The 24,792-nt window shown below is 41.2% G+C and overlaps 1 protein-coding gene across 1 annotated transcript in view; it reads left to right on the forward strand.

The window, feature by feature from the left end:
* ADAMTS8 (ADAM metallopeptidase with thrombospondin type 1 motif 8) overlaps positions 1 to 24,792 on the forward strand; it is a 412,058-nt gene that overhangs the window by 125,409 nt on the left and 261,857 nt on the right. Inside the window, exons 2-3 of the mRNA XM_044081137.1 lie at positions 14,235 to 14,474; positions 16,385 to 16,517. Coding sequence (XP_043937072.1) covers positions 14,235 to 14,474; positions 16,385 to 16,517 — 373 coding nt within the window. The remainder of the gene's footprint in view (positions 1 to 14,234; positions 14,475 to 16,384; positions 16,518 to 24,792) is intronic.

A 24,792-nucleotide genomic window follows, 5' to 3' on the forward strand; every position in this document is an offset into this window, starting at 1 on the left:
CGCCAGTTCGCCTGTACTCAGTGAGGCGCTTTCGCAGCCCCTGATACCCTCTATTTCTGATTCGCAGGCCTCTACTGAGACCCATTCAGAGTCCGGTATGCCGCGAGATGCTTCAACTATGGAACCTGTGGATGTCTCTACCTTGGATGGGTCCAGAGCCACTGTGCAGGCATCGTCTTCTGAGGGTGTATTCAGGCCTATAGACTTGCAAATTAAACCGACACCTCCTTCTTTATTTAGGCCTAAATCTCGATCCATACCTAAAAAAACGATGCCCAGGCCACATGCTCAGGCCTCTATGCCTAAAAAAACAAATGATAAGAATGGCTGAAGATCTAATAACTCTAATCAGGGGTAGTCAACCCCCCCCTTCTAAGAGGCCTAGGACTGAAGTTGATTATGAATCTTCTGATCAGGATTCTGTTGTTTCTGATTCTTCTGATGATCTGGATTTGCCCTTATCTACTTATGAGGATTCTGATGCAGAGGACTCCATTCCCTCTGCTTCCCCTCTTGAGGATTTTTCTTTTGGGGAAACCTTACATACTCTAAGGGAGCATTTCCACTGGGAAAGCCAGGATTTTTCTGATTCAAAAAAGAGGCTTAGGGATTTCCATCTCCTACCTCAGCATAGGCCTTTAGCTATTCCTCCTGTACTAGACATTGTTGATGATGCTTTTTCAGAATCTAGTTTGGCCCTTGATTCCCTGCCTCCTGCTCCCAGAAAACCTGACAGATACTACAGGGTCCCTGAGTCTCACAAGTTCCTTTTTAAAAATCCTATTGCAAATCCAAAGACTATTTCACAGGGGCCCAAGGGCATTAAGGTTTCTACTGCTAGAAATCCTACCCCTTCTGATAGACTCCAGGGCGCTGGATAGATGGGGTAAGAAGGTTTACACTTCTGCAGCCTTGGCCATTAGGGCTTTAAACTGCCAGTTTCATATGTTAAAGTATCAGCAACATGTGATTGGACTGCTTAAACAGAAAATTATGTAGATTCCTGACTGTGTGGAAAATAAAGAATTACAGGATTTAATGCATTCTGCTGAACAAGTTGGAAAACACACTTTGCAATGTGGTTTTGTTTCTTTAGAGGCCTCCTGCAGGGCTGCTGTTACTGGGTCTGTGCTTAGAAGGCATGCTTGGCTTAAGGAGCAGTCTTTGCCTGATCATGTTAAAACTAAATTGTTGGATGCTCCTCTAAATCAGGACCGCCTGTTTGGCAACAAGGCTGAGGAAGTTCTTAAAAAGAAGGAAGATAAAGCTAAATCTATGTAAACTGTGAAATATTGTTTACAAGTTTAGCCTCCTAGATTTAGTAGGCACTGGCCCTCTAAGAATTGGTCCTTTTCAGCCCCTTCCAGGTCTTCTCAAGCCAAACCCAGACACAGCAAAAAACCCAGGTTTCAGTCCCAGGGGACACACAGAACTAAGCAATGGGGGGCCTCCACTTCCAAATCTGGGAATAATAAGACTCCCCCCATGGTAAACTGTCTCAATGACTTCCCTTTAAAATTTCCAAGCACTTATCAACTGACTGCCCCTTTGGGGGGAAAGATTGCTCTTCATGCAAAGAATTGGGAACTCATTACCCAGGACAAATGAGTTTTAAATATAGTGTCCCAGGGATACAGATTTCACTTCCACACGTTGCCAACATCAAGTGGGTGGCCGGACCTACCCCCCCCAAATCAGTGGGCAGAGGCCCAAAAACAAGTACTTTCTCTCTTAAACATGGGGGCTATTCAACTGGTACCAGAAGAGGAAAAGGGACAAGGTTTCTACTCGAGACCTTTCCTGGTACCCAGAAAAGACAATTCATGGTATCCTGTCCTGGACCTGTCTACTCTAAACACCTTTTTGGAGATTCCAAAATTCAAGATGCTGACTCTTCATTTACTTCCTATGCTAGGCAAAGATGCCTGGTTGGCAGCAATAGATTTAAAAGAAGCATACCTGCACATCCCAATCAGGGAATCTTGCAGAAGATACCTACGCTTCAAAGCAGACTACACACACTATCAGTTATCTGCACTTCCCTCTGGCTTATCTACTGTGCCCAGGGTATTCACAAAGTGCCTAGCTCCAGTTATTGCATTTTGCAGGCAAATAAATATTCAAATATACCAATACCTGGACGATTTCAGGCAGAAAACCAGGACATACTTTTGAGTCATCTGGCCTTTGTACAAAGGGTTCTAACTTGTCTGGGGTACACCGTAAATGAAAAGAAATCACAGCTGGTACCCTGTCAACAAATTATATTCCTGGGAGCAAGCTTGAATACAACTTCCCAGATGGCTTACCTCACGCCAGAGAAACAAATTCATTTGACAACCTACTTCAAACAAGTGGCCACTGAAACCCTGCTATCTGCAAGACAAATACTGCAAGCCTTGGGGTTCATAGCCTCCTGCACTCTTCTAATTCCATATGCAAGACTGCATATGAGGGGACTACAGTGGTATCTAAAAAGCCTGTGGTGTCAACATCCTCAAGACCTAGAAACAATGATTCCTATCATACCTTGCCTACGCCTAGAGTTCCTTTGGTGGGCAGAGGCCTGCCACCAAAACAAGGGATTACCTTTCACACCACCCCCTGCCATCCAAACTCTAACAACAGATGCATCAGACTATGCATGGGGGGCTCACCTGGCAGGGAAGTGCATTCAGGGCAAATGGAACCCAAGTCAAATGCACCTGCATATCAATCAAAAAGAAATGTTAGCTGTACAGAATGCTCTGACAGCCTTCAAGGACCATATTCTTCCAGGACAACTAATGGTAAAGATGGACAACACCACTGTTATGTGGTACATAAACAAGCAGGGGGGTACACATTCTTACCCCCTCTGCAGACTAGCCATGGCATTGTGGAACACAGCCTTGAGCTACCAAGTGCACCTACAAGCTCAATTCCTGCCAGGAAAATTAAATACACTGGCAGACGGACTAAGCAGAAATCTCATGTACCCACACAAGTGGAAACTGGAACCAAGGATTTTCAACATGTTGACAAGCAAATGGGGGGGCCCAAATATAGACCTGTTTGCCTCTCCCCAGAACTACCAATTGGACAAATTTTGCACAAGGACTCCCCACAAACAAGCCTGGAAAGTGGATGCTCTGTCCTTCAGCTGGAAAAACCTATCAGTCTGTGCCTTCCCCCCTCTGCCTCTGCTCTCCACAGTACTACTAAAAATCAAACAGGACAAACCAAGGATGATTTTGATTGCTCCAGACTGGCCTCGCCAACACTGGTACCCCCTCCTGCGCAGTTTGACATGGTTATCTCCATGGCACCTGCCTCAGACTCCTTCCCTGCTGTCTCAGCAGGAGAACCAGATTCTGCACCCTCAGCTTCTAACACTGAACCTTGTAGCCTGGCTAATTACTTAATCTCTCCTTTACCATCTCTCAGCAAACCTGTGATGGATATCATTTTAGAAGCAAGGAGGCCTAGTACTAGAAAATCTTATGCTGAAAAATGAAAAAGATTCTGTGCCTGGAACCAATCTCAACGGATGAGCACAGCAGCGCCCAATTTACCTCAGATTTTACAATACTTAACTGAGATGCTTCACAAGGGCCTGTCTTTTTCCTCCATTAAAATCCATGCTTCAGCCATTTCAGCTCATTATAGATTCATAGATTATTACTAGGCTAACTGCCCTTGTGGGTTATTTTAAGCCTAGCCAACTACCCCATGTGAGAATCAAACCCTGCACCTTGTGTTTGCAAGGTAAACACCTTAACCATTATGCCAACATCCCAGCCACAAAGAACCTCCCTTCTTCTCTCATCCACTGCTCAAGCAGTTCCTCAGAGGGGCCAAAAATTTGAGACCACCCAGGAGAGCTCCAACCCCAGCCTGGAACCTTAACTTTGTCTTGGAGAAACTCAGTCTACCTCCTTTCGAGCCAGCTGCTATTGCAGACTTAAAAATTCTTTCTTGGAAAGCAGCTTTCCTTTTAGCAATCACCTCAGTTAGAAGGGTATCTGAATGACAGGCCCTTATGGCAGTGGAGCCTTTCATCATCTTTCATGCGGACAGGGTGTCCCTCGGAAACAATCCATCCTTCATACCCAAGTATCCAGTGTGGCTCTTAATCAGTCCATTCATTCACGAACCTTCTTTTCCAATCCACAGAATAAAGGGGAATGGATACTGCATTCCTTAGATGTTCACCGACAACTTAGATTCTACTTGGACAGGACTAAACCTCAAAGTAAATCTGAACAACTGCTGGTGGCATTTGCTGCAGGGGCAGAGGGGAAGGCTATTTCAAAGCAAACCATTTCTAAATGGATAAGTCATTGCATTCATTTCTGCTATAAGCACCATGGAAAACCTATCCCCTGGGGATCAGACTTCACTCCACCAGGGCTGCATCTACCTCTACAGCCTTTTCAGAGGTGCCCCTACCAAGGACATCCTAGAAGCTGCTACCTGGAGTTCTGTACATACTTTCACATTTTCATTTGCCAATTTTCTCTAAATCCAGAGCTGGCTTTGCCACTGCAGTCTTGCAGGGCCATATAGCTGACCCTAATGCTATCTAAATTCCTCCTCCCAACCATAGCTTTGGGAATCTACCCAAATGCAATGACTGCAACAGTGAAACACGAAGAACATAGTACAGTTGTGTACACTTACCATAAATGTAGATGTTTGAGTGTATTCACTGTTGCAGTCCTGGTTACCCTCCCTCCAGCCCCCTAACTTCTTTTGACTGTACCTCTACTTTCCTTTACTATGCTTAAAAGCTTTTTTTGTGTATTTGCTTTTTTGTTGGAGGTATATCTTTGTACTTTTATATTTAATTGCTTCCCATTAGGTGGCACCTGACATCTGGGGCAAGAAAAACTGATGTAATGGCGTCGGCTGCATGTTTTATACCCATGATGACCTGATGTCATGGAAGAAGGGACAGCAACCAATGCAGGACCCAAGACTTTGTTAATCAGGCCAACTGAGGGCTACCTGCAAGCAGATAACCCAAATGTAATGACTGCAACAGTGAGTACACTCGAACATCTACATTTATGGTAAATGTACACAACTGTACTTTTTTGTACTTACTTTTCTCACTTGCTTAGAGAAAAATAGCTCTTGTAATCACTTTCCTCACTTATCTAGAGGAAAATAGTTTTTTATTCAGGCATGTCCAAGGGTCAGCTCCCAGTGTTCTCTCCTGTCTATCTGACGAATCTGGGCATCTAGAGGCAATGTAGAAATTGCCTCATGTACACAGACAACCCTCTCCTCCTACCACCCATCACTACAATCTGTGAGAGATGCACTTAACTAGCCAAACTGGAGGTAAAGGTCTCTCCAACCAAGACTGAACTTGACAGTCATGAGGAGAAGGTAAACATTTGCACCACACTCATCACATAGTCTCACTAAATCTACACCACCAAAATCCACACATAGTAACACAAAAACATATGCGGAGGCTCTCAATAATAATCTGTCTAAGCAACAGAGACCTCCAAAGCAGAAAGCAAGCAACCTCCATCCCCCAACACAACCCAAATGACACATAGCCCACAGACTCAGTGTGCTACTCAACCACAGCCAGTAAGGCAAAACAACTTACCCAACACACAAGTCATAGGTGACTATAGTCAGGCATGCTGATGTCCCACTCACCAGGCTAAACAAGGAGAAGGTTACTGTCAGCTGCCTGTCGGGTGTCAGGATCCACCACATAACCCATGCACTCAGGTCACTCCACAACAAGTATAAATATGACTGTCATTGTCCATGTTGGTGTGAATGACCTGAAACGTACCTCCCTGGGCTACATGAAAAGAGACAAGGAAGAGCTCTCTGATCTTGTAGCCCAAGCAGGTACGACCCTAGCCCTGAGTAGCATTCTGCCATCGCCCAGAATGATACTGCAGTACAAGGACAAAATGATTGACTTCAACAAGCCCCCTCATTCTAAGGGGATCCAGTATCTGTCTACTTGGGATGAAATGGTCGACAGACCACGATGTTTTGCCACAGATGGCTTGCACCTGTCACCCCTGGGATTCCAGATACTGGCTAAGGCTCTTGCTGCCCCTATAGTGCCTTTTTTAAGCAAGGTTCAAATGACAAATTCACCACCATAACAGGAACAGGCAAGCAAAAACTGAGGGTAATGCTACTCGATGCTAGAAGTCTAAATCTCAAAATGCACTCATTCGAGGCACTCCTTAAAATGGAGAACATTGATATCTGTGCAGTGACTGAGACCTGGTTCAAGGCTCCAGAGAGCACCCCTGCACTACCAGGCTATAACTCATACCACACTTTTCGGCCATGTAACCTGGACCGAAACACCAAAGGCGGAGATGAGTCCATATTCATTAAGGATATCCACACCTCCAGGCTAGTTGCTCAGCATAATGCATCCAAAGTTATCAAAGTGCAACTAACTCTGGGCAAAACTGCAATCCAAATTGTAGCTTGCTACAGATCTCCCACCATGACCCAGGATTCCCACTCCTCTATTCATGATGTGCTGGAAAATATTAGGGTTCAACCAAACACCCTAGTAATGGGCGACTTCAACTACCCCACCATTAACTGGGAAAACTACTCATGTACCAACTCCTTAGCTCACCACTTTCTAGAATTCATAAACTCCAATGCCCTGGATCAACTTATCCACACCCCAACCAGGGCAACAATATCCTAGACCTAGTCATTACCAACATGAGTAACTGTTGTTCCACACCTGAAGTCAACTCCTTGTTGGTCCGATCCGACCATAAGCTAATCACCCTTGATATCCACATCCCACCCCCAACCCCCATTAAGGAAACCACGGTAAAACATTTCTCCAAAGCCAACTTCATGCTTCTTAAGACAGAAGTGGTGAACTTCATGAAGCCCATGCAGATGGACAATACAGTTACAACTGCTGAATCCTACACAAATGCACTCTATAAGCACTTACACGAGTGCATGGATTGTGCTGTCCCAAACAGAACCAAGACGCTATCCTCCAAAAAAAGGAAGCCAAGCTGGTGGTCCACTGCTATAAACAAACTGTACACCAGAAGGAAGAAACTGTTGCAAAAGAGAGTTAAATCCCATGAGTGGAGGAGCTCCCTGGTCACCCTCAGTAAGAAGCTGAGATCCCTTATAAGATCCTCTAAAGCTAGCTACAAAAACAAAATCACCACTAATTCTAAGGACAACCACAAAGCATTCTATAGCTATGTCAAGAATCTTGATGGCAACACCCAGATCTGCTCTGAGTTATAGCACAATGGCACAAAAATTACAGAACCAACTGATATTGCCAACATCCTGGCAGATAGGTTCAATGCTAACTTTACCCCCCCTCGCCCCCTAAAGGGCCCATATCTATACAGGAAGAATGCAGAGTCCCTGTAATCACAACTACACAGGTAAAAGCTGCACTCTATAAAGGCAAAAACACAGCTTCCATGGGAGCGGACAACATCCCAGGCTGCGTTTTACACAAATTTCAGAATGAACTGGCTCCCCACTTAAGCACCATGTTCAATAATAGCCTCGCATCAGGCTTTGTGCCCACTAAATGGTGCACAGCAATAGTTATCCCACTCCACAAAGTGGGAGCCACCACTGATTCCGGGAACTATCACCCTATTAGCCTGACGAGCCTGGTCTGTAAGACCATGGAATGTATCATCATGGAACTCAAACAAAGACATTGGTAACCTCCAAACTCTGGATCCCACCCAATTCGGGTTTGTGAAAGGCAGATCATGCCTCCTGAACCTGATCGACTTCTTTGAGGCAGTCACCAAAGCTGTAGATTAGGGTAAGGTGGTTCACACAGCCTATCTTGACCTCACCAAGGCTTCCGACACCATCCTCCATTCTGGAATTATAGCTAAACTCACTAAACTAGGTATAAATCGTTACATCACAAGATGGGTTGCTAACTGGCTCACTGACAGAACCCACACTGTAAAAGTTGCAGACTCCAAATCTGACCTCAAAGTAGTGACCTCAAAGTAGTGACAAGTGGAGTACCCCAGGGTTCCGTCCTGGGACCTCTCCTGTTTGGTATCTACTTCTCTGAAGTACAGGCTAACACAGAAGGCCTCTGGCTAATGAAGTTCACAGATGACTGCAAACTAGGAGCCATAGTCAAGTCCCCAAATGATGTGGACATCCTAAAGAAGGGCCTCGCTGAGACAGATGACTGATGTCAGAGCCATGGCCTCAAGGTCAATGCCAAAAAGTGCAGTGTCATCCCCTTTGGTAAAAACTCTGTACCGATGAACTACCACATAGGCAGCAATCTACTTAACACTAATGTGTGATAAGAGACCTTGGGACCCAGGTGGACAGTAGTCTCTCCTTTGATAGTCACATTGCCACAGTTGTCAGGAAGTCCTTCTACGTGGTACACCTCATCATAAAAGGGTTCTCATCCAGGAAAAAAGAGGTCATTGTTCCCCACTACTCAACACTCATTAGACCCATTATAGAGTACAACGCCCCTTTTGGAATGTACTTCACAAGACATCTGCAGAGCTGGAAAGGCCACAGAAGTACCTCACAAAGAGGATTACTGGCCTCAAAGAAATGCCCTACACTGACAGTCTCAAAAAACTCCAGCTTTACTCTGTAGCATATCACCTACTCCGAGGTGATCTCTGCCTAACATATAAAGCTATGTCAAACCCAGAGCTTGGACATGCTACACCTAAAGAAATCCCAATCCCTCCGAGCTACACGCACTAGGGACCTAAACCTTGTCACCACAATAAACAGGACATGCTGGAGGGATATATTCCTGTCCCAGAGACTTCCCATATTCTGAAACAGGTTACCCATCTACGTCAAGCAAAGTTCTTCATTAGCATTCTTCAAGAAAAATCTTGATGATTGGATGGGAAATAGGAAATATACCCCGGGGATCACTTCTGTGTCTCTGCTCAACAGTGGCACAGGAAAATAACTTTCTTGGATGGCATAAGCCAGGGAACCTTGTTGGCTAGGCTTACGTAGGCCTTTAGGCCAATAGCCTAGTACCTACCTATGAACCTATGAACCTATGTATGTTCACTCAAAAATCAGAGGTCTGTGAGTTTTGACTCACTTTTCAACTACAGCCTCAAAACAGGCTTTGTACCATAAGAATGGAGGAATGAAACAGTTATCCCACTTCACAAGGTGGACCATCAACCTACCCCAGAAACTACAGATCTACTAGTCTAACTAGTCTAATATGCAAAGCCATGGAACAAATTATCATGGAAATGATCAACAAGGATATGGTCAACCTTCCAACAGAAAATTATCAGTAAGGACATAGGTAACCTTCAGACACTGGACTCAACCCAGTTTTCCTCTGTCAAAGGAAAGACATATCTACTAAACCTGGAGGACTTCTTTGAGAAAGTCTCCAAAGCAGTAGATAAGGGGAAAATGGTACCTACTGCCTACCTGGACCTGGCTAAGGCATTCAATACAATACTGCACTCTACAGTGGCAAACTCTCCAAACTGGGCATAAATCCCTATGTAATTTAGTGGATTTCTACACAGGACCTTGGAAGTCAGTATTGGTGATACCACCTCCACTAAAAGACCACCAGTGCGGTACCTCAGGGCTCCATGCTGGGACTGCACCAGTTTGGCATCTAAGTAGGAGCATGATATCCATGTTCCAAGAAGTCGTAGTGCCAATTATTCAGCCCTTATCAGACCCATCATTGAGTATAATGCCCCTTTGGCATGTACTTGACCATATGTATGCAACAGCTGGCATGCCCACAAAAGTTCCTTACCTGGAGAATCCAGAGTATAAAGGCATTGCCCTATATGGAGCACATTAAAGCTGTAGCTGTATGGCTGGTGTAGAAGGCATCCTTGGATTCAGCTTTGATGAACTGGATTCAGCTTTTATGGAAATTTTGCACATCTGGAAAATGAACAGCATAAGAACCACTAGATCCTAGGATTAAAATTTTGTTTGTGGCATAAATAAGACATGTTGTTCAGACAGATGTGTCTCAGAAGATTCCCATGCTCTGGATCCGGCTTCCCAGTCATGTGATGCAGAGTCCATCCCTAACCCTATTTAAGTGTAACCTTAACCAATGGATAGGAGATCGGAAATTCATTCCTGTTCTGGCTCCATGTCTCTGATAGACAGAAGCAAACAGTAATGCCAAACTGACATACCCCCCTACACATACACACACAAATTATGAAAACTTCCTGACTAACATACCCCCTCCTTATAAACTACCATAATACATAGGGACACAGTTGGGTTGGATTGCACGGACAGTCCTACAAAGGCCCTGGTGGTCATTTGACTAAAACATACAGTAACTATGAACCTAAATCAAGGATTGCTTAATATAATTAAAGGAATTGCTTCAGTTTTTGGACTTTTTAATAAATGTTCTTCCAAGCTTACCAGTTAATTTGATCTGGCTTTGAGGAACGTCTGTTTTGGTCCTCATTGAAGACTTGTTGAAGACTGTGGAATTACTGACTATGAATAAAATATTTGAAATGATCATTGTTGGCGGAGTATGATATATTGTTACACAATTATTTTTATTGAATTATATGTATTTTGGAAAGTTTGCTTAATTCACAAGTGATACTAATTCTTTAAAACCTGGACATTTGGTTCTGCACTTGAAACGGAATGTTTGGTGTTTTATCTGCAAGAAATTTTGTGTCTGAACAAATGAGAAGAATTTTTGAGTATTGGCTAATTGCTATAATTTGGTGGGGGTTAAAATGTTTGATTTTTCTAAGAATATTTATTTCATTCCTACACTGGATGCATGGTTGTTTTTTTTCAATTTGTAGACATTAGCCAACATGGTTTTACCTAGGAGAACTATTGTGTCGAAAGCTGTCTGAATATTATGTTTGGGTTACCAAATCCAGACATGAAATCTATTATAGCTGGACTTGACTAAGATCTGTAACTCTGTTTAGCACCATTTTCCAATTAAGGTAGTAGGAGGCACTTGTACCTTAAGTATGATTTGCTGAACCAGGGAGTAACTGAGCAAAAGCATGTTTATTGTATTATTGACTTCTACTAATAAGCAAAAGAATCACATAAAGTGTCGCAGGATTTGGAGCTGAGACTATAACTGCTAAACATATGTATCTCCTGTCTCTCTCTATATATATACATATATATATATACACACACACACACACACACACACACACACACACACACACACACACACACACACACACACACACACACACACACACACACTCTGTATATGCATATGTGTGAAATTCTCTGGTAGTACCATCTAGTACAACAAGTACATGGATGTCGTTTAGGTGATCAGTATTTTTCATATCAAAGCCTGTTTGATTGATCGCATGGGCAAACCACTAACAATTTATGTGAGCCAGAAAATCTTCCACATTTCCCTTACAAAGGATTGCATCTATGAACCCCTAACTAATATGACTAAGTCCATAGCTGCCAAACATTGCAACAACAGCTGAGTTTAACATTATTACCAATATGTATGACATGAAACTTGTAATTTAAATATGGGGTCCAGAGCATTGAAAATATAATAAAAATACAACACTATTTTTGTAAATATTATATTTATATATATATATATATTTTACACATAAAAATATTTTTGATAATTAATAAACAACTTCTACTAATTTAAAAAAAACTTTTTGTCTTCATATACATTTCTTTACTTCATATACAAGATTCTCGTGATCTCTGTATCAGAAGTTAATAGTATTTTATATATATACATTTTTAGTGTGTTTATGTCATCATAATATTGTATATATTTTTCATATATTTTGAAACACTTAATAATAATTTATTTAAACATTTTTAACAAAATTATATGTGTTTTAAATTAACAAGTGTATATGTTTTATGTCCCCTCTGCTTCTAACATGAATATAGGTATTACCCATTTGTTAACTGTTATGGGTGTTGTTGCTTTAAATTCGAGTTAAAGTAATTGTAAAACGTAGGTTGATTGTTCAGCCTTTTTATATGGTTTATGTTGTCAGTTGCTGTGTTTCTGAAGAAGTCAGCCTATAGTGCTGACGAAAAGCGCTTAAAATAAATATACTCTTGTTGACTGTCTGCTGCTGCTGACGGCTTGTTTTGTTTCACTAAACGTTGCAACAAATCATGTCTCTATAGTTGGAGTGGCCATTTCCTCTTTCAGGTTCAAGTACGTGGGCTCATTAAGCAGACTGTTGATGGCTCATTAACTTCAGATTGTATTGCTGAGTCGCAATTCTGAATTAACTTTTTTTGAATTTGAAAAGATGCTGTGTCATAACCAGAAACAACCTGTCCTCCACTACCATAAAACTTTCCAGGAAAAAAGATATCCATCCTGTCTCTTGTATAAAAGATTTAGGTTTTTTGATAGATGTAAAGCATATAGAGAATGCTTATGGTTTTCTGGCAAAGTTGCGTAGTACCAAAGTCTTGCTTTTATTGCACAGCACATTGATTAGGCTGTATGTGGGTTAAAGGCTTTACTGTGGTCACAATCTAATGTGCAGAGCATAACTAATAAGTATATAAACAAGACAGCCACCATTAGACAGCAAGGCCTAAGCCATTTAGCCAGAAAGGACCACCTTAAAGTGCTGGGTCTGTGCTGTCCCTGCTATGGTTGGTGGAGAAGGGCTATGATCTGGGGTACATGGGGTGCATAGGGCATGCTTTTAACATCATTTAATTACTTTAATTGCACTGATCTTGCTAAATGTACTAAAACAGTATAACCAGAAGGGCAGTTGTGACTTTAAGGGCTCCCAGTATAAACTCAGGGGCTGTGAAACTTGATATATTGAGTGAAAGGTAAACTGAAATTACAAATTACTTCAAACAAAAAATGTGTGTGTGTGTGTGTGTGTGTGTGTGTGTGTGTGTGTGTGTGTGTGTGTGTGTGTGTGTGTGTGTGTGTGTGTGATGTTTTGTATCAGTAGTGTTATTTATCTTCTTCATTTGTTTGCCCTGCTTCTATCAGGAGAATTAAGTTGTTACCAATAAACTCCATGAATGCACATAACTTGCTGAAAGTGCAGTTGGCTGATGGATGTTGTTGCATGGGGATTCTGTCATCTGCTGAGAAGCAGTGGTCTTGCAATTAATTACATTCATTTTCAAGAATATGACCTAGACGTACTTATATCCATAAATTAACTACTGTTGATCCTTTTCAGCCATGACCCATAAAGCAAGAATATAACCAGAATATGTACAATAAATGTCAAACAGAAGGCTCCAACAAACCCATGATGTACAGATTAAGATATCTGGGTGTTGCTTACTTTTGAATCTCATAGATAATGTTCAAGTGTATGGATCATGCAGTAAACATTGTTCATGCTTTGAACATTGATCATATGGCCTTCACAAAGTATGAGTTTTCAGTTGTGCTATGATGTAGTGTGTAGCTAACATTTTTCAAAGAAGATAAGCTGTGAATTGTATGCCAAAGCAAAATATTTGTTTCACTCCTGGAATTTCATATTATTGTAACATAATTATATATTAAAGTGAAATGTTTGTTTTACTCTTGGAATTTTGTTTTATGGCAAAACTATTAAATAACAATATTATCAAATAACCTTTTACGTTTAATTTGAGTGGGTCGCTTCCTAAAGCTTTGGTTTTTAGTTTATGGCAAAACTAATAATTTTTGTACTTGGACTGAGAATCCCATATTCTTTACCTGACTGTGGTGCTTGGAAAGTAATTTTATTAGTCTAGCAGACACCATCCGTTTTATTGTACCCTGATGTAATTTTAACTTTGTGTAAAATTTGCCTGTGTTTCTTCTTAAAAGGTTAACGTTTTTCTTGAAAACGAATGCAACGTACTTTTAACTATATGTTTTTTTTAGATTTCAGTTATTTATTATTTGCTTATATGGCAAAAAATGGCATTTAAGATATATAACAACAGGATAGTATATTAATCACACTGCTGACTAAAAAGTGGTCAAAAGTAGATTTTGTGCATTATACAAAATAAATTTGTGGGCAAAGGTTATTGCACTTCACACAGGGGAATTCATTGCCTCTATCCCTGCTATAGTTGATATCCTTCTTCTAGATAAATGAAATTTAAGAAGAACACAGGAAAATTTTTCTATGTTTTATGTCATTCACTATTTGCTAAAACGTGCATGATATTAAACAGTGTTTTTTTTATTTTATTTTTTTTTAATTTAGCACCATATTTTAACCCTGATGTCAATAGTGGCTCGACTTTACAAACATCCAAGTCTGGGGAATTCGGTAAACTTAGTTGTGGTGAAGCTTCTGATTGTCGAGGATGAGAATGTGGGGCTCACAGTTTCCAATAATGGAGGGCTAACGCTTCGCAGTTTTTGTAATTGGCAGCGCAACTACAACCCTCCTAGTGACCGCCATCCAGAACACTATGATACAGCCATCCTCCTTACTCGCAAGGTGAACAAATCTATTATACACTTCCTTTACTGTTCTCTGTTTTGGGAGGATTAATGGCATTTCTAATGGGTGGTAAGCAAAAGTAAACAAGAAATGTTGTATTTATCTTATGCTAACCAGGACAGAAATTTGCAAATTGCCTTGTTATAGTCATTTACTCTTACATACATATTACCATTTTGTGTGTGTGTGTGTGTGTGTGTGTGTGTGTGTGTGTGTGTGTGTGTGTGTGTGTGTGTGTGTGTGTGTGTGTGTGTGTATGTTAGTATATATATGTTAGTGTGTGTGTGTGTGTGTGTGTGTGTGTGTGTGTGTGTGTGTGTGTGTATGTTAGTATATATATGTTAGTATGTGTGTGTGTGTGTGTATGTTAGTATATATATGTTAGTATGTGTCTGTGTGTGTGTGTATGTTTGTGTGTGTGTTAGTATATATATATATATATATGTTAGTGTGTGTGTGTGTGTGTGTGTGTGTGTATGTTAGTATATATATATATATATATATATATATATATTTATATATATGTGTGTGTGTGTATGTTAGTATATATATATATATATATATATATATATATATATATGTGTGTGTGTGTGTGTGTGTGTGTATGTTAGTATATATATATATATATATATATATATATATATATATGTTAGTGTGTGTGTGTGTGTGTATGTTAGTATATATATATATATATATATATATATATATATATATGTTAGTATGTGTGTGTGTATGTTAGTATATATATATATATATATATATATATATATATATATATATATATATGTTAGTATGTGTGTGTGTGTATGTTAGTATATATATATATATATATATATATATATGTTAATATGTGTGTGTGTGTGTGTGTGTGTGTGTGTGTGTGTGTGTGTGTGTGTGTGTGTGTGTGTGTGTGTGTGTGTGTGTGTGTGTGTGTGTGTGTGTGTGTGTGTGTGTGTGTGTGTGTGTGTGTGTGTGTGTGTGTGTGTGTGTGTGTGTGTGTGTGTGTGTGTGTGTGTGTGTGTGCACCTCAGATTTTCTTTGCCACTGGCTTTACCTTTGTGATGCTAAGTCCTTTCCAGCCACTGCAAAATGTAGACCTGCCCCATTAGCAGAGTAGCCCATAAGGCTGTTGTGTTTCACATACTTACTTTGCTCCTACTCAGAGGGGCTGAACATGAACATGAACCAGTCTACATTTTCTGTAGCATCAGTCACCCGATTTGCTACTATATAATGACTGGATTGCAATGGCCTTAATAAAGCCATAGTATCCCTCATTTTCTGTGCTTTTTCCTGCTGTTTGAGTAGACATGTACTGTGATACCAATGACACATCTGTTACAAAGAATCCTAGGTGCTACTTTGGCATGTGAAGGTGTCTCTGTAGTGGGCACACAGGTCCAGAGACCCGCAGTAAGATACTCTGTGTCTTCACAACTTATACTCTGGAGTTTCTGGCCTGTTCTTAACTGCAGGTCAGGCACATCTTGGATACCGATCTAACTGGCATGCCATTGGATTTCCTGTTATCTTAATCTCTTGAAGTTTTATGCTGTGGACAGTTAATTTACTATGTCAATTAAAACTCAAGACTGCTTCATGCAGCCATCTGCTCCCCAATAAGAATGTCTGTGCCATACATAAGTAAACCATCAAAACATGTTGAGATATCCTTTTTTAACTATATTTTAGGAAATTACTAGTCCCCTAGTTGTAGTTTGTTTAACAATCTGCATATTCCAGGACACAGGGTGAAGGCTTTGGCATTATTAAATATGAAGATAGATACAATGGTTACCCAGGACAAGCAAGGGTCTGCAGAGACAGGATCAGAATGCAGTATCTCCAAATCAGTCTTTAAGCATCAGTAAAGCCTTAGACACTCAAGTATTTTTTTTAATTGGCAGGACATCTGTGGATACCAGAGTTGCAGAACCCTTGGAATGGCAGACATTGGAACCATGTGCGACCTCAACCGAAGCTGCTCAGTTATCGAGGATGATGGACTTCAAGCGGCATATACAGCGGCTCATGAACTCGGTAATGTATGGTGTATGTTAGCAACACGTCATGTACAACTGCTACAAGATGTAGTCGTAGACAGAAAGTCTGCAGTAATTGACGAAAGAAATTGCTGAGATGACAGACGATTTCAATGCATTTGATAAGTTAAAAAGTTGTAAAATAATACTATATTGTACTTCATTTAATTATGACACCACAGCAGAACATGTCAAAATACTTTGCTGACCACTGCATCATTAAAAAAAAACATATATTATTGAGAAAAAAATAATCCTTTTTCTTAAAAGAACAAAATCCATGTATTGCTGAGAAGAAAAATGCATCTCAGTTTTCTTAAATGTATTGTGATTATTTCTTAGAAGTATGTGTGGGTTTAAAGCTTCCATTTCAAAGTTTTAACAGTAAGCCCCAGTAAGTCCCTCCCTGCTGTAGATTTAGAATAAAAGGTAAGTTACCATTTAGAACCCAGGAATTATTTTACCAGCTGGAAGGGATAACCAGCCCATTGGCACAAGTCAGTGCAGTTCTATTAGCATTTATTTTGCTTCAGTAGCCTGCAGTATTTTATTTCTGCTGTTTTACTGTTTCCCTCAGTCAAGCCTATGCATACACTGACATAATTAAACATTTATCACAAAGCAGTTGGAGGATCATTTTCCAAAGAATGGCTTGTTTTTTTGTCTGTTTAAAATTCACACCTGTACTAGGTGCAGGACATAAAGTTGCCAGTTTGCAAGGATTAGATGTCTAATGTTCAGAATGACTCCTGTTACCCAGGATTTTGATACATATTGTTTCCCAGGTGATTAAGAAACTACCAGAGATTATACAGTACGTTGTAAGGGCTTTACCTAGAAAAAATGCACTGGTCTCCAAAAATGTGTTAAGAATTTAACAGCTGACTATCTTATACGCTGGCAGCATTCACTTATACCGTATTTGTACCTTTTGCAGTTAAACCTTTTCCTTTTGCAGTATTAGAACAGCATGTGGATTTTGTTCCAATTACAGCCACAGAATTATGAATCTCTGAATTCTGAAGCCAAATTAACTGTGTTGAGAAAAGTGTTTTGACAGCTGTTCTCCATTTTTAGGGTGTTGCCTCCAAAATCCCTCATTCAGCTGGTTTGTCTCCTGCACTTTTCAGTTATTACTAGTAATACTAGTATCACCATCACCTTCTCTGAGTCACCACAGCTCACACATATAAATCTCTCATTTTTTGAATCTGTTCTCAGAATACTTTAATTACGATACTAGGAATATGACTTCCTTATGATATATACGTACATATATATGGGAGGCATTCATTTTGTTGAAATGGCAATTAGCTGAGAGCTTTTTTTGCTGTCTTAATTTGGTCAACAAGAAAGAGTCGATAGTTGTGCAAGATCACTATAATACTCGGAAATATGCCCTTTCCCAAGTGTTATGCCATCTCTAGCAGGAGGTATGTGTGGGGGGGGGGCACAGAAAGAGGTGGACACAAAGGAGAGAATAAGTCAAATGCATAGAGTCAAGGCCAGTGGTGATGGGGACTGGAGGGGGGCAGTGAAGTACAAGGAAGGGTAATACATGATGGAGGATATGTTGTGATGATGGCTCCCTTTGATGCTGCCCAGGGCTGCACATAGTCAAATTTCATTCACTTCAGTGACTGCCCTTAATGCTGCACCCAGGTAATGGTGGAGCAAAGGGCAGGGTCAATCACAAAAGGACATTCTTCAGATGGTCAATGCAGATGTAAAGTCACCAGTCCACCACCTTATCACCTCCTTCAACCCCTGCCAAGTTACGTCCCAAAAGAGGGGAACACCCAACACCCTGACAGGCCACCAGAGACCACAATGAAATCTTTTTGGCCTCCCCCAAACGGATGACCTTTGTCAACTTACAGAGAGGCAGGAGTGGAGGTAGCTGAAGATTTAGCAGGGCTGGCAGGGTAGGATGACAGTAACAGGACCGCTGATGATGATGATGATGATGATGTACCTTGACCACAGTGGTGGTAGACACTGTGTGTAATATTAACATAAATGGAGAGAAATAAAACAGAACCATGTAAATAAAAAGGAGGGATAGTGACAAAATTACAGACAAAAGCAAAAAAGATTAGCAAGTCTGTATATGACTATCAGTAATAAAAATGAGCCATTGAAGTGAAATGTCTTCACGTACAAACTGGGAATGTGGGACATATGTCTGACCTGCTAAACTAAAGGGTAGAATTGAAAGCAACTGGTCAAAAGAGGCAGGAGAGCCATGAATGTTAGCCAATTCCCGCATGTATGCGGGAGTACAATGCATGTGGTGCAGTGTGTGACTGCAGGGACCATGGATCAGGGTACAGCATGTTAGAATGCATTTGGTGCAGTGTATGACTGCAGGGACCATGGATGAGTGTACAGCATGTTACAATGCATGTGGTGCAGTGTGTGACTGCAGCAACCATGGATCAGGGTACATGGTGTTACAATGCATGTGGTGCAGTGTGTGACTGCAGGGACCATGGATCAGGGTACAGGATGTTACAATGCATGTGATGCAGTGTGTGACTGCTGGGACCATGGATCAGGGTACAGGATGTTACAATGCATGTGGTATAGTGTGTGACTGCAGGGACCTGGTACAGGATGCTATTTGTCTGGAAATACTAGCTGGTTCCCCACATTGTTGCATCAGTTCATGGTACAGGAAGCCCCTGATGCAGTTTTGTATAACCATGGGACAAAGAAGGACATAGTGAGCATGGCCCAGTATACAGATGCCATGGGGCAGCATGTGGGCCATGCCTTTGAGATATAGCCAGCGTCTACAACAAACATAAATTTGCAGATGACTGTAAGCTAGGAGCTGTTATTGAATCACCAGTTCTTTTGGCCATCCTGCAGGAAGGTCTGTCTCAAATAAATCAGTGGTGTCAAAATTAAGGTCTGAAACTAAATTCCAAGAAATGCATTATTGTACCCTTTGGGAAGTCATCTATACCAGGATGCTACCACATTGGCAATACTCCTCCAAGAGTTAACCCAGTTGTTTGGGATTTGGCAACTTATGTGGACAGGGACCTAACTTTTGACTAACATGTGTCTATTATAAGTAAGTCCTTCTATATTGCAGAGCTTATAAACAACTGGATTGTGTCTAGATCCAAGGATACCATTGTTTCCCTTTACTTAGCCATTATTAGACCAATCATTGAATATAATGCCCCCTTTGGCATGTATTTCTCCAGACACTTGCAACAACCAGAACACCCACAGAGATACCTTACTAAAAGGATACAAGGCCTAAACAACATGTCCTACATGAACTGACTCAAAACTCTGTCACTACACTCTATATCCTGCAGACTAAGAGGTGACCTGTGTCTGGCATACAAGGCATCCTCCAACCCAGTACTGATGGATTTACTGCACATCAGCAAGTTAAATGGCATCAGAAATACTCACTCTAGGGATCTAAACCTCTTCTGCAGCATCACCAGAACGGTTTTGAGGAACAGGTATATTTTGCAAAGGATACCACTGCTATGAAATAGATTTCCCTTCCACATAAAACAAAGTTTATCCCTGTCCATTTTCAATTGCAGCTTAGATGGGAAACAGAAAATATACACCAGGATTTCCTTCTGTACCACTAATGGACAGCGGCAAGTTCTAAATGTTTTATCCCATGCATGGATACCTTCAAATTATCTATGACATAATCTCAGTTATTCTTAGTACAGGTAAAATGTAATTATTGACCATGAGATAGGTAAGACCAATGATTAACCAAACGGGATAGGTTATTTTGAACACAAAAAGGAAAACTGGCTAGACTTAAAACTGCCTGCAAGGGCAGCTAACCTAGTACCTACCTAGCCTAGTACTTACCTATGAACCTGCTAAAACAGTGGCCTAAATATGGGCACTAGTCAGTAATTTGCACCCAAGTAGTATTATATATGCCAGCCCATAATACACAACACTTTGTGCTAAAAGAATATATACCCTGGATATGACATATAAATGTGTCACTGCCGTGTAGTTTGAAGGAGGGGGTATGTGTACTATGCTGGACAGTCAGAGTGGCATGCCCTGTTTGAATGGCAGGGCTTTGGCTGTGGACAAAACAATGAAGGAAGGCCAAAAGCCACAGACATTCAGTAGAGAATGGCAAATGGCATGCTGAAGGGACAAACAGTAGCAGGTGTATAATCCCTAGTCTGACAGTGCTGGCACCTCACACAGGTGAGACAGCATGGTGGCCTGTTTCTACAGTGTAGGTGTGTTTGAAATTGTGTATTCCTGGTGGGAGTGCTTGTCATTAGCATCAACAACATGCTATGACACACGTCTGTTGCTAAGATGACTACATGTTGATATACTATTACTGGGGTATACTTACACTGTGCCTGGAGTGATTCTCCCTATGCCACAAGAGAGGTTGTTAACTTGCTGTGAAGTGTATTGCTCCAGTGCTTTACTCATGATGGAGTGAGGTATGTTTGAGAGTAAAGCATGCAGGCTTTCTGCAGAGGCTGGGGACGGGAGATGAGACTACTGTATAAATTTGTCTCCCTGTTTGATTTTGTGAGTAATTACTTTTCAAACTGTTTCTTTATCATTTGTGGGGTTGGGGTGGTGGACTGAATTTGAAAACTGTTTTTGACTCATGCTGTGCAAGAAGATTAACTCTTCAAAATGTGTCTCCCTGGGTTTGGATAATGAAGGAAGTGCCTTTCAGTATGTCTTTCACAGTTATATATGGTACCGGCCTTGCTTTTGAGAGAGTTTTTGTTTGTTTGTTGTGTCTTTGGTTAGGAAGATTCCCTTTTTAAATGTTTCTCTCTGTCAGTATTTGGGGATAGAAACTGTTTTTTAATCTGTGCTTCTCTTGTATTGCTTCTTAGTGGGGGCAATCTTCTTCCAAATGTATGTTTGTTTTTGTTGGGGAGGGGAATCTAACGGTAACTTTTTGAAATGGGTCTAAAACATTGCAGTCTGTTATCTGGCCCAGAGAAGCTCTTAACGACATGCATTTGTACAACTTTACCTGAAGGCTATCACAGGGGTTTAGAATGACATACTGAGGGATGGCTTCAGCCTAATGTTGTGGTACACACCTACTAAGGCCAGGAACTACACACAAGTAGACAATGGACATGCTGTTAACATAATCAAACCAAAACTGCCAGTAAAACAGTGAAAATTCCAAGAAAACAGAAGATAGAAGTCCTACCCTCTGAACAGGGAAAAATTAAAAAGTGAAATAGGTAAATAGAAAGTTAGCCACAAACCACCAAAGCAAGTATCTTGAATTGGATAAAGTCACACACTGGTAACAAGAATTGTATCTTCCTTTTATTAAAAGTTAGTGCTTTTATCCTTTAGAAGATCAGGACTTCATCAGAGTAAAATTCACCAGTCTTTTTCAGTTTTATAACAAACTTGTTCCGTTCACCCAATAGGAATCAAATGGGCCAAGAAAACCAATTATTTTAAAGAAATACATATCCATTAGTCCACAAGAATAAAATTATAACTCTTTCAAGTATGCACGCTCAAAATTCCAAGCCAGTCCATAGCATTATCTTAATGCATGGGCACACTGGGCAGTTACCTGGAGGCCAAACTGGCAGAGGGTCCCCATGCTAATCTATGTATTTTGTGACTTGCTGTCAATAAATAAACAAATGCTACACTATACTAAATTATAAATATTTTAAGAATTATGAAAATTATAAATATTAGAAAGCATTTTACAGTAGAGCATCAATCATCCAAAATGTCAATTATCTGAGTGCAGCAGCAGCCTTCCTCAAAGGTGCATCTGTATGTATATCACCTGTTCTTCCTACCTCCCTGAATTTAATGTTCCATTCATTGCTACCTTGCTGCTTCCACAGTTTCACATCAACAAGTAAATGTTGTCTGGATTGTGTGTGGTTGTGTAGGTAGGGGCCCCAGTGCACTGCTTTGCTCGGGGGGTCAATAATGTTCCTAAGACAGCCCTGCCGGTCCACATAAAAATATGTTCTTATCATATATAAACCCCCCAAAACTCAGGAAAGACAACAAATTCACTTTGTAATGCATAGTAAGTTGTTACATCAAAGCCTTTTGCTTAAGGAAACTACTGAGCAAAATATAGCCATTCAGACCATGCGGTACTGTCACATTTGTTTTCTGTTGCCACTCTGTTTGTCTACATTCATAGGTTCATAGGTTGGTACTAGGCTATCTGCCTGAAGGCATATATTAGCCCAGCCACATTGTGCCGTATTCACCGCCCCTTTAGTAGTTCCCTAGACCCTTGTACTAGCAGCTAGTACTCTTGGCCCCTATCTAGTAGTGCTGTTGGTGTGATCCCCGGTGTGCACTTTCTGTTACCCATCCACTCATCAAGGTTCCTCTTGAAGAGTGATAGTGAGGGGCTCTGTCTTATGTAGATCGCGACCCTGTTCCATAGTAAGGGAAGTCTCGCGAAGGGAATCTATCCCTCCAGCATGTTCTATTCATTGTTGTGTTGAGGTTTATATCCCTAGAGTGTGTAGCTCGAGTAGATTTGGTTTTGCTAAGATGGAGCATGTTCAACAATTCTGGGTTGGACATGGCTCTGTACTTTAGACAGAGATCGCCTCTGAGAAAGTGGTATGCAACAGAGAACAGTCTTAGCTTTTTCAGTCGTGCTGCATAGGGCAACTGTTTGAGGCCAGTAATCCTCTTGGTTAGGTACCTCTGTGGTCTCTCCAGCTGCTGGAGATGTCTAGCCAGGTACATTCCAATTGGTGCATTGTACTCAATAATGGGTCTGATGAGGGAAGAATAGAGGGGCACCATTACATCCTTAGATCTTGATGCAAACCCTTTCGTGATCAGATGGGTCACATAGAAGGATTTTCTAACCACTTTGGCAACATGGTTATCAAAGGAAAGCTGACTATCTACTTGGGTCCCTAGAGCCCTTATTTCTTCTTCAGATTTCAGGGGATTACCTTCTATGTTGTAGTTTGCGGGTACTCTGTTTTTCCAAAGGGGATTACTATGCATTTTTTTGCATTTAGCTTGAGACCATGGCTTTGACACCATGCATCAGTCTCATTTAGGCCCTTCTGGAGGATCTCCATGTCAGCCAGACACTCTATTATAGCACCCAGTTTGCAGTCTTCCGCAAACTTAGTCAGCCACAGCCCTTCCGTGCTTGCCTGTACTTCTGAGAAGTATATGCCAAACAGGAGGGGCCACAGGACAGAGCCCTGAGGCACACCACTTGTTACTGGTCTGGATTTGGACATAGATCCCGCTACTCTTACTTTATGGGATCTGTCTGAGAGCCAGTTTGTGATCCATCTTGTGACGTAAGGGTTTATGCCCAGGCCGGTGAGCTTATCAATAATACCTGAATGGGGAATGGTGTCAAATGCTTTAGCAAGGTCAAGGTAAGCCGTGTGTACCTCCTTTCCCTTATCTATAGCCTGAGTAACTGTCTCAAAGAAATCCACCAGGTTCAGGAGGCATGATCTGCCCTTGACAAAGCCGAACTGTGTGGGGTTCAGCGACTGGAGGTTCCCAATCTCTCCATTTATGAGTTCCATAATGATTCGCTCCATAGCCTTACAGATCAGACTGGTCAGGCTTATTGGTCAGTAGTTCCCAGGGTCAGTTGTGGCCTCACCCTTGTGTAGCGGGACCACCGTTGCCGTATGCCATTCTATGGGCACATATCCTGTGGAGAGGCTGAGACTGAACAGGGTATTAAGATGCGGGGTTAATTCCTTTTGGAGCTCACGTATGACACAGCCTGGGACACCATCTGGTCCCATGGAGGCAGTGTTTTTAGCTTTAGATAGAGCCTTGTTAACCAACGTATCAGTAATAATTGGACTTACACAATCCCTTGGTATGGTAATAGGCCCTGTAGGTGGTGAGGCGGGGGGGGGGGAATTTGCACTGAACCTGTCAGACAAGATGTTGGCAATGTCAGAAGGGTCAGTGTATTTTGTTCCATTTTGTACTAACTCAGAACAGACCTGAGAGTTGCCATTTAGGTTTTTGATGTAGCCATAGAAGGCCTTATGGTTATCCCTGGTATACTTGGCAACTTTCTTTTCAAAATTACCTTTAGTTGACTTGATGAGGGCCCTCAATTTCTTACTAATGCTGATCAGGGATGATTTTTCTACTTGAGATTTGGCCTTTTTTTGCATAAGTCTCCTCCTTTTATTGTAAAGTTTGCTTACAAGTCTGCAGTACCTCCCAAGTATTTCTTGCTTTTTTCATATATGGAGCACACAGTGCACAGA

The sequence above is a fragment of the Protopterus annectens genome, chromosome 8.part0 (genome assembly GCF_019279795.1).
Source record: "Protopterus annectens isolate FY-2018-M chromosome 8.part0, PAN1.0, whole genome shotgun sequence".
Lineage (NCBI taxonomy): Eukaryota > Metazoa > Chordata > Ceratodontiformes > Protopteridae > Protopterus > Protopterus annectens.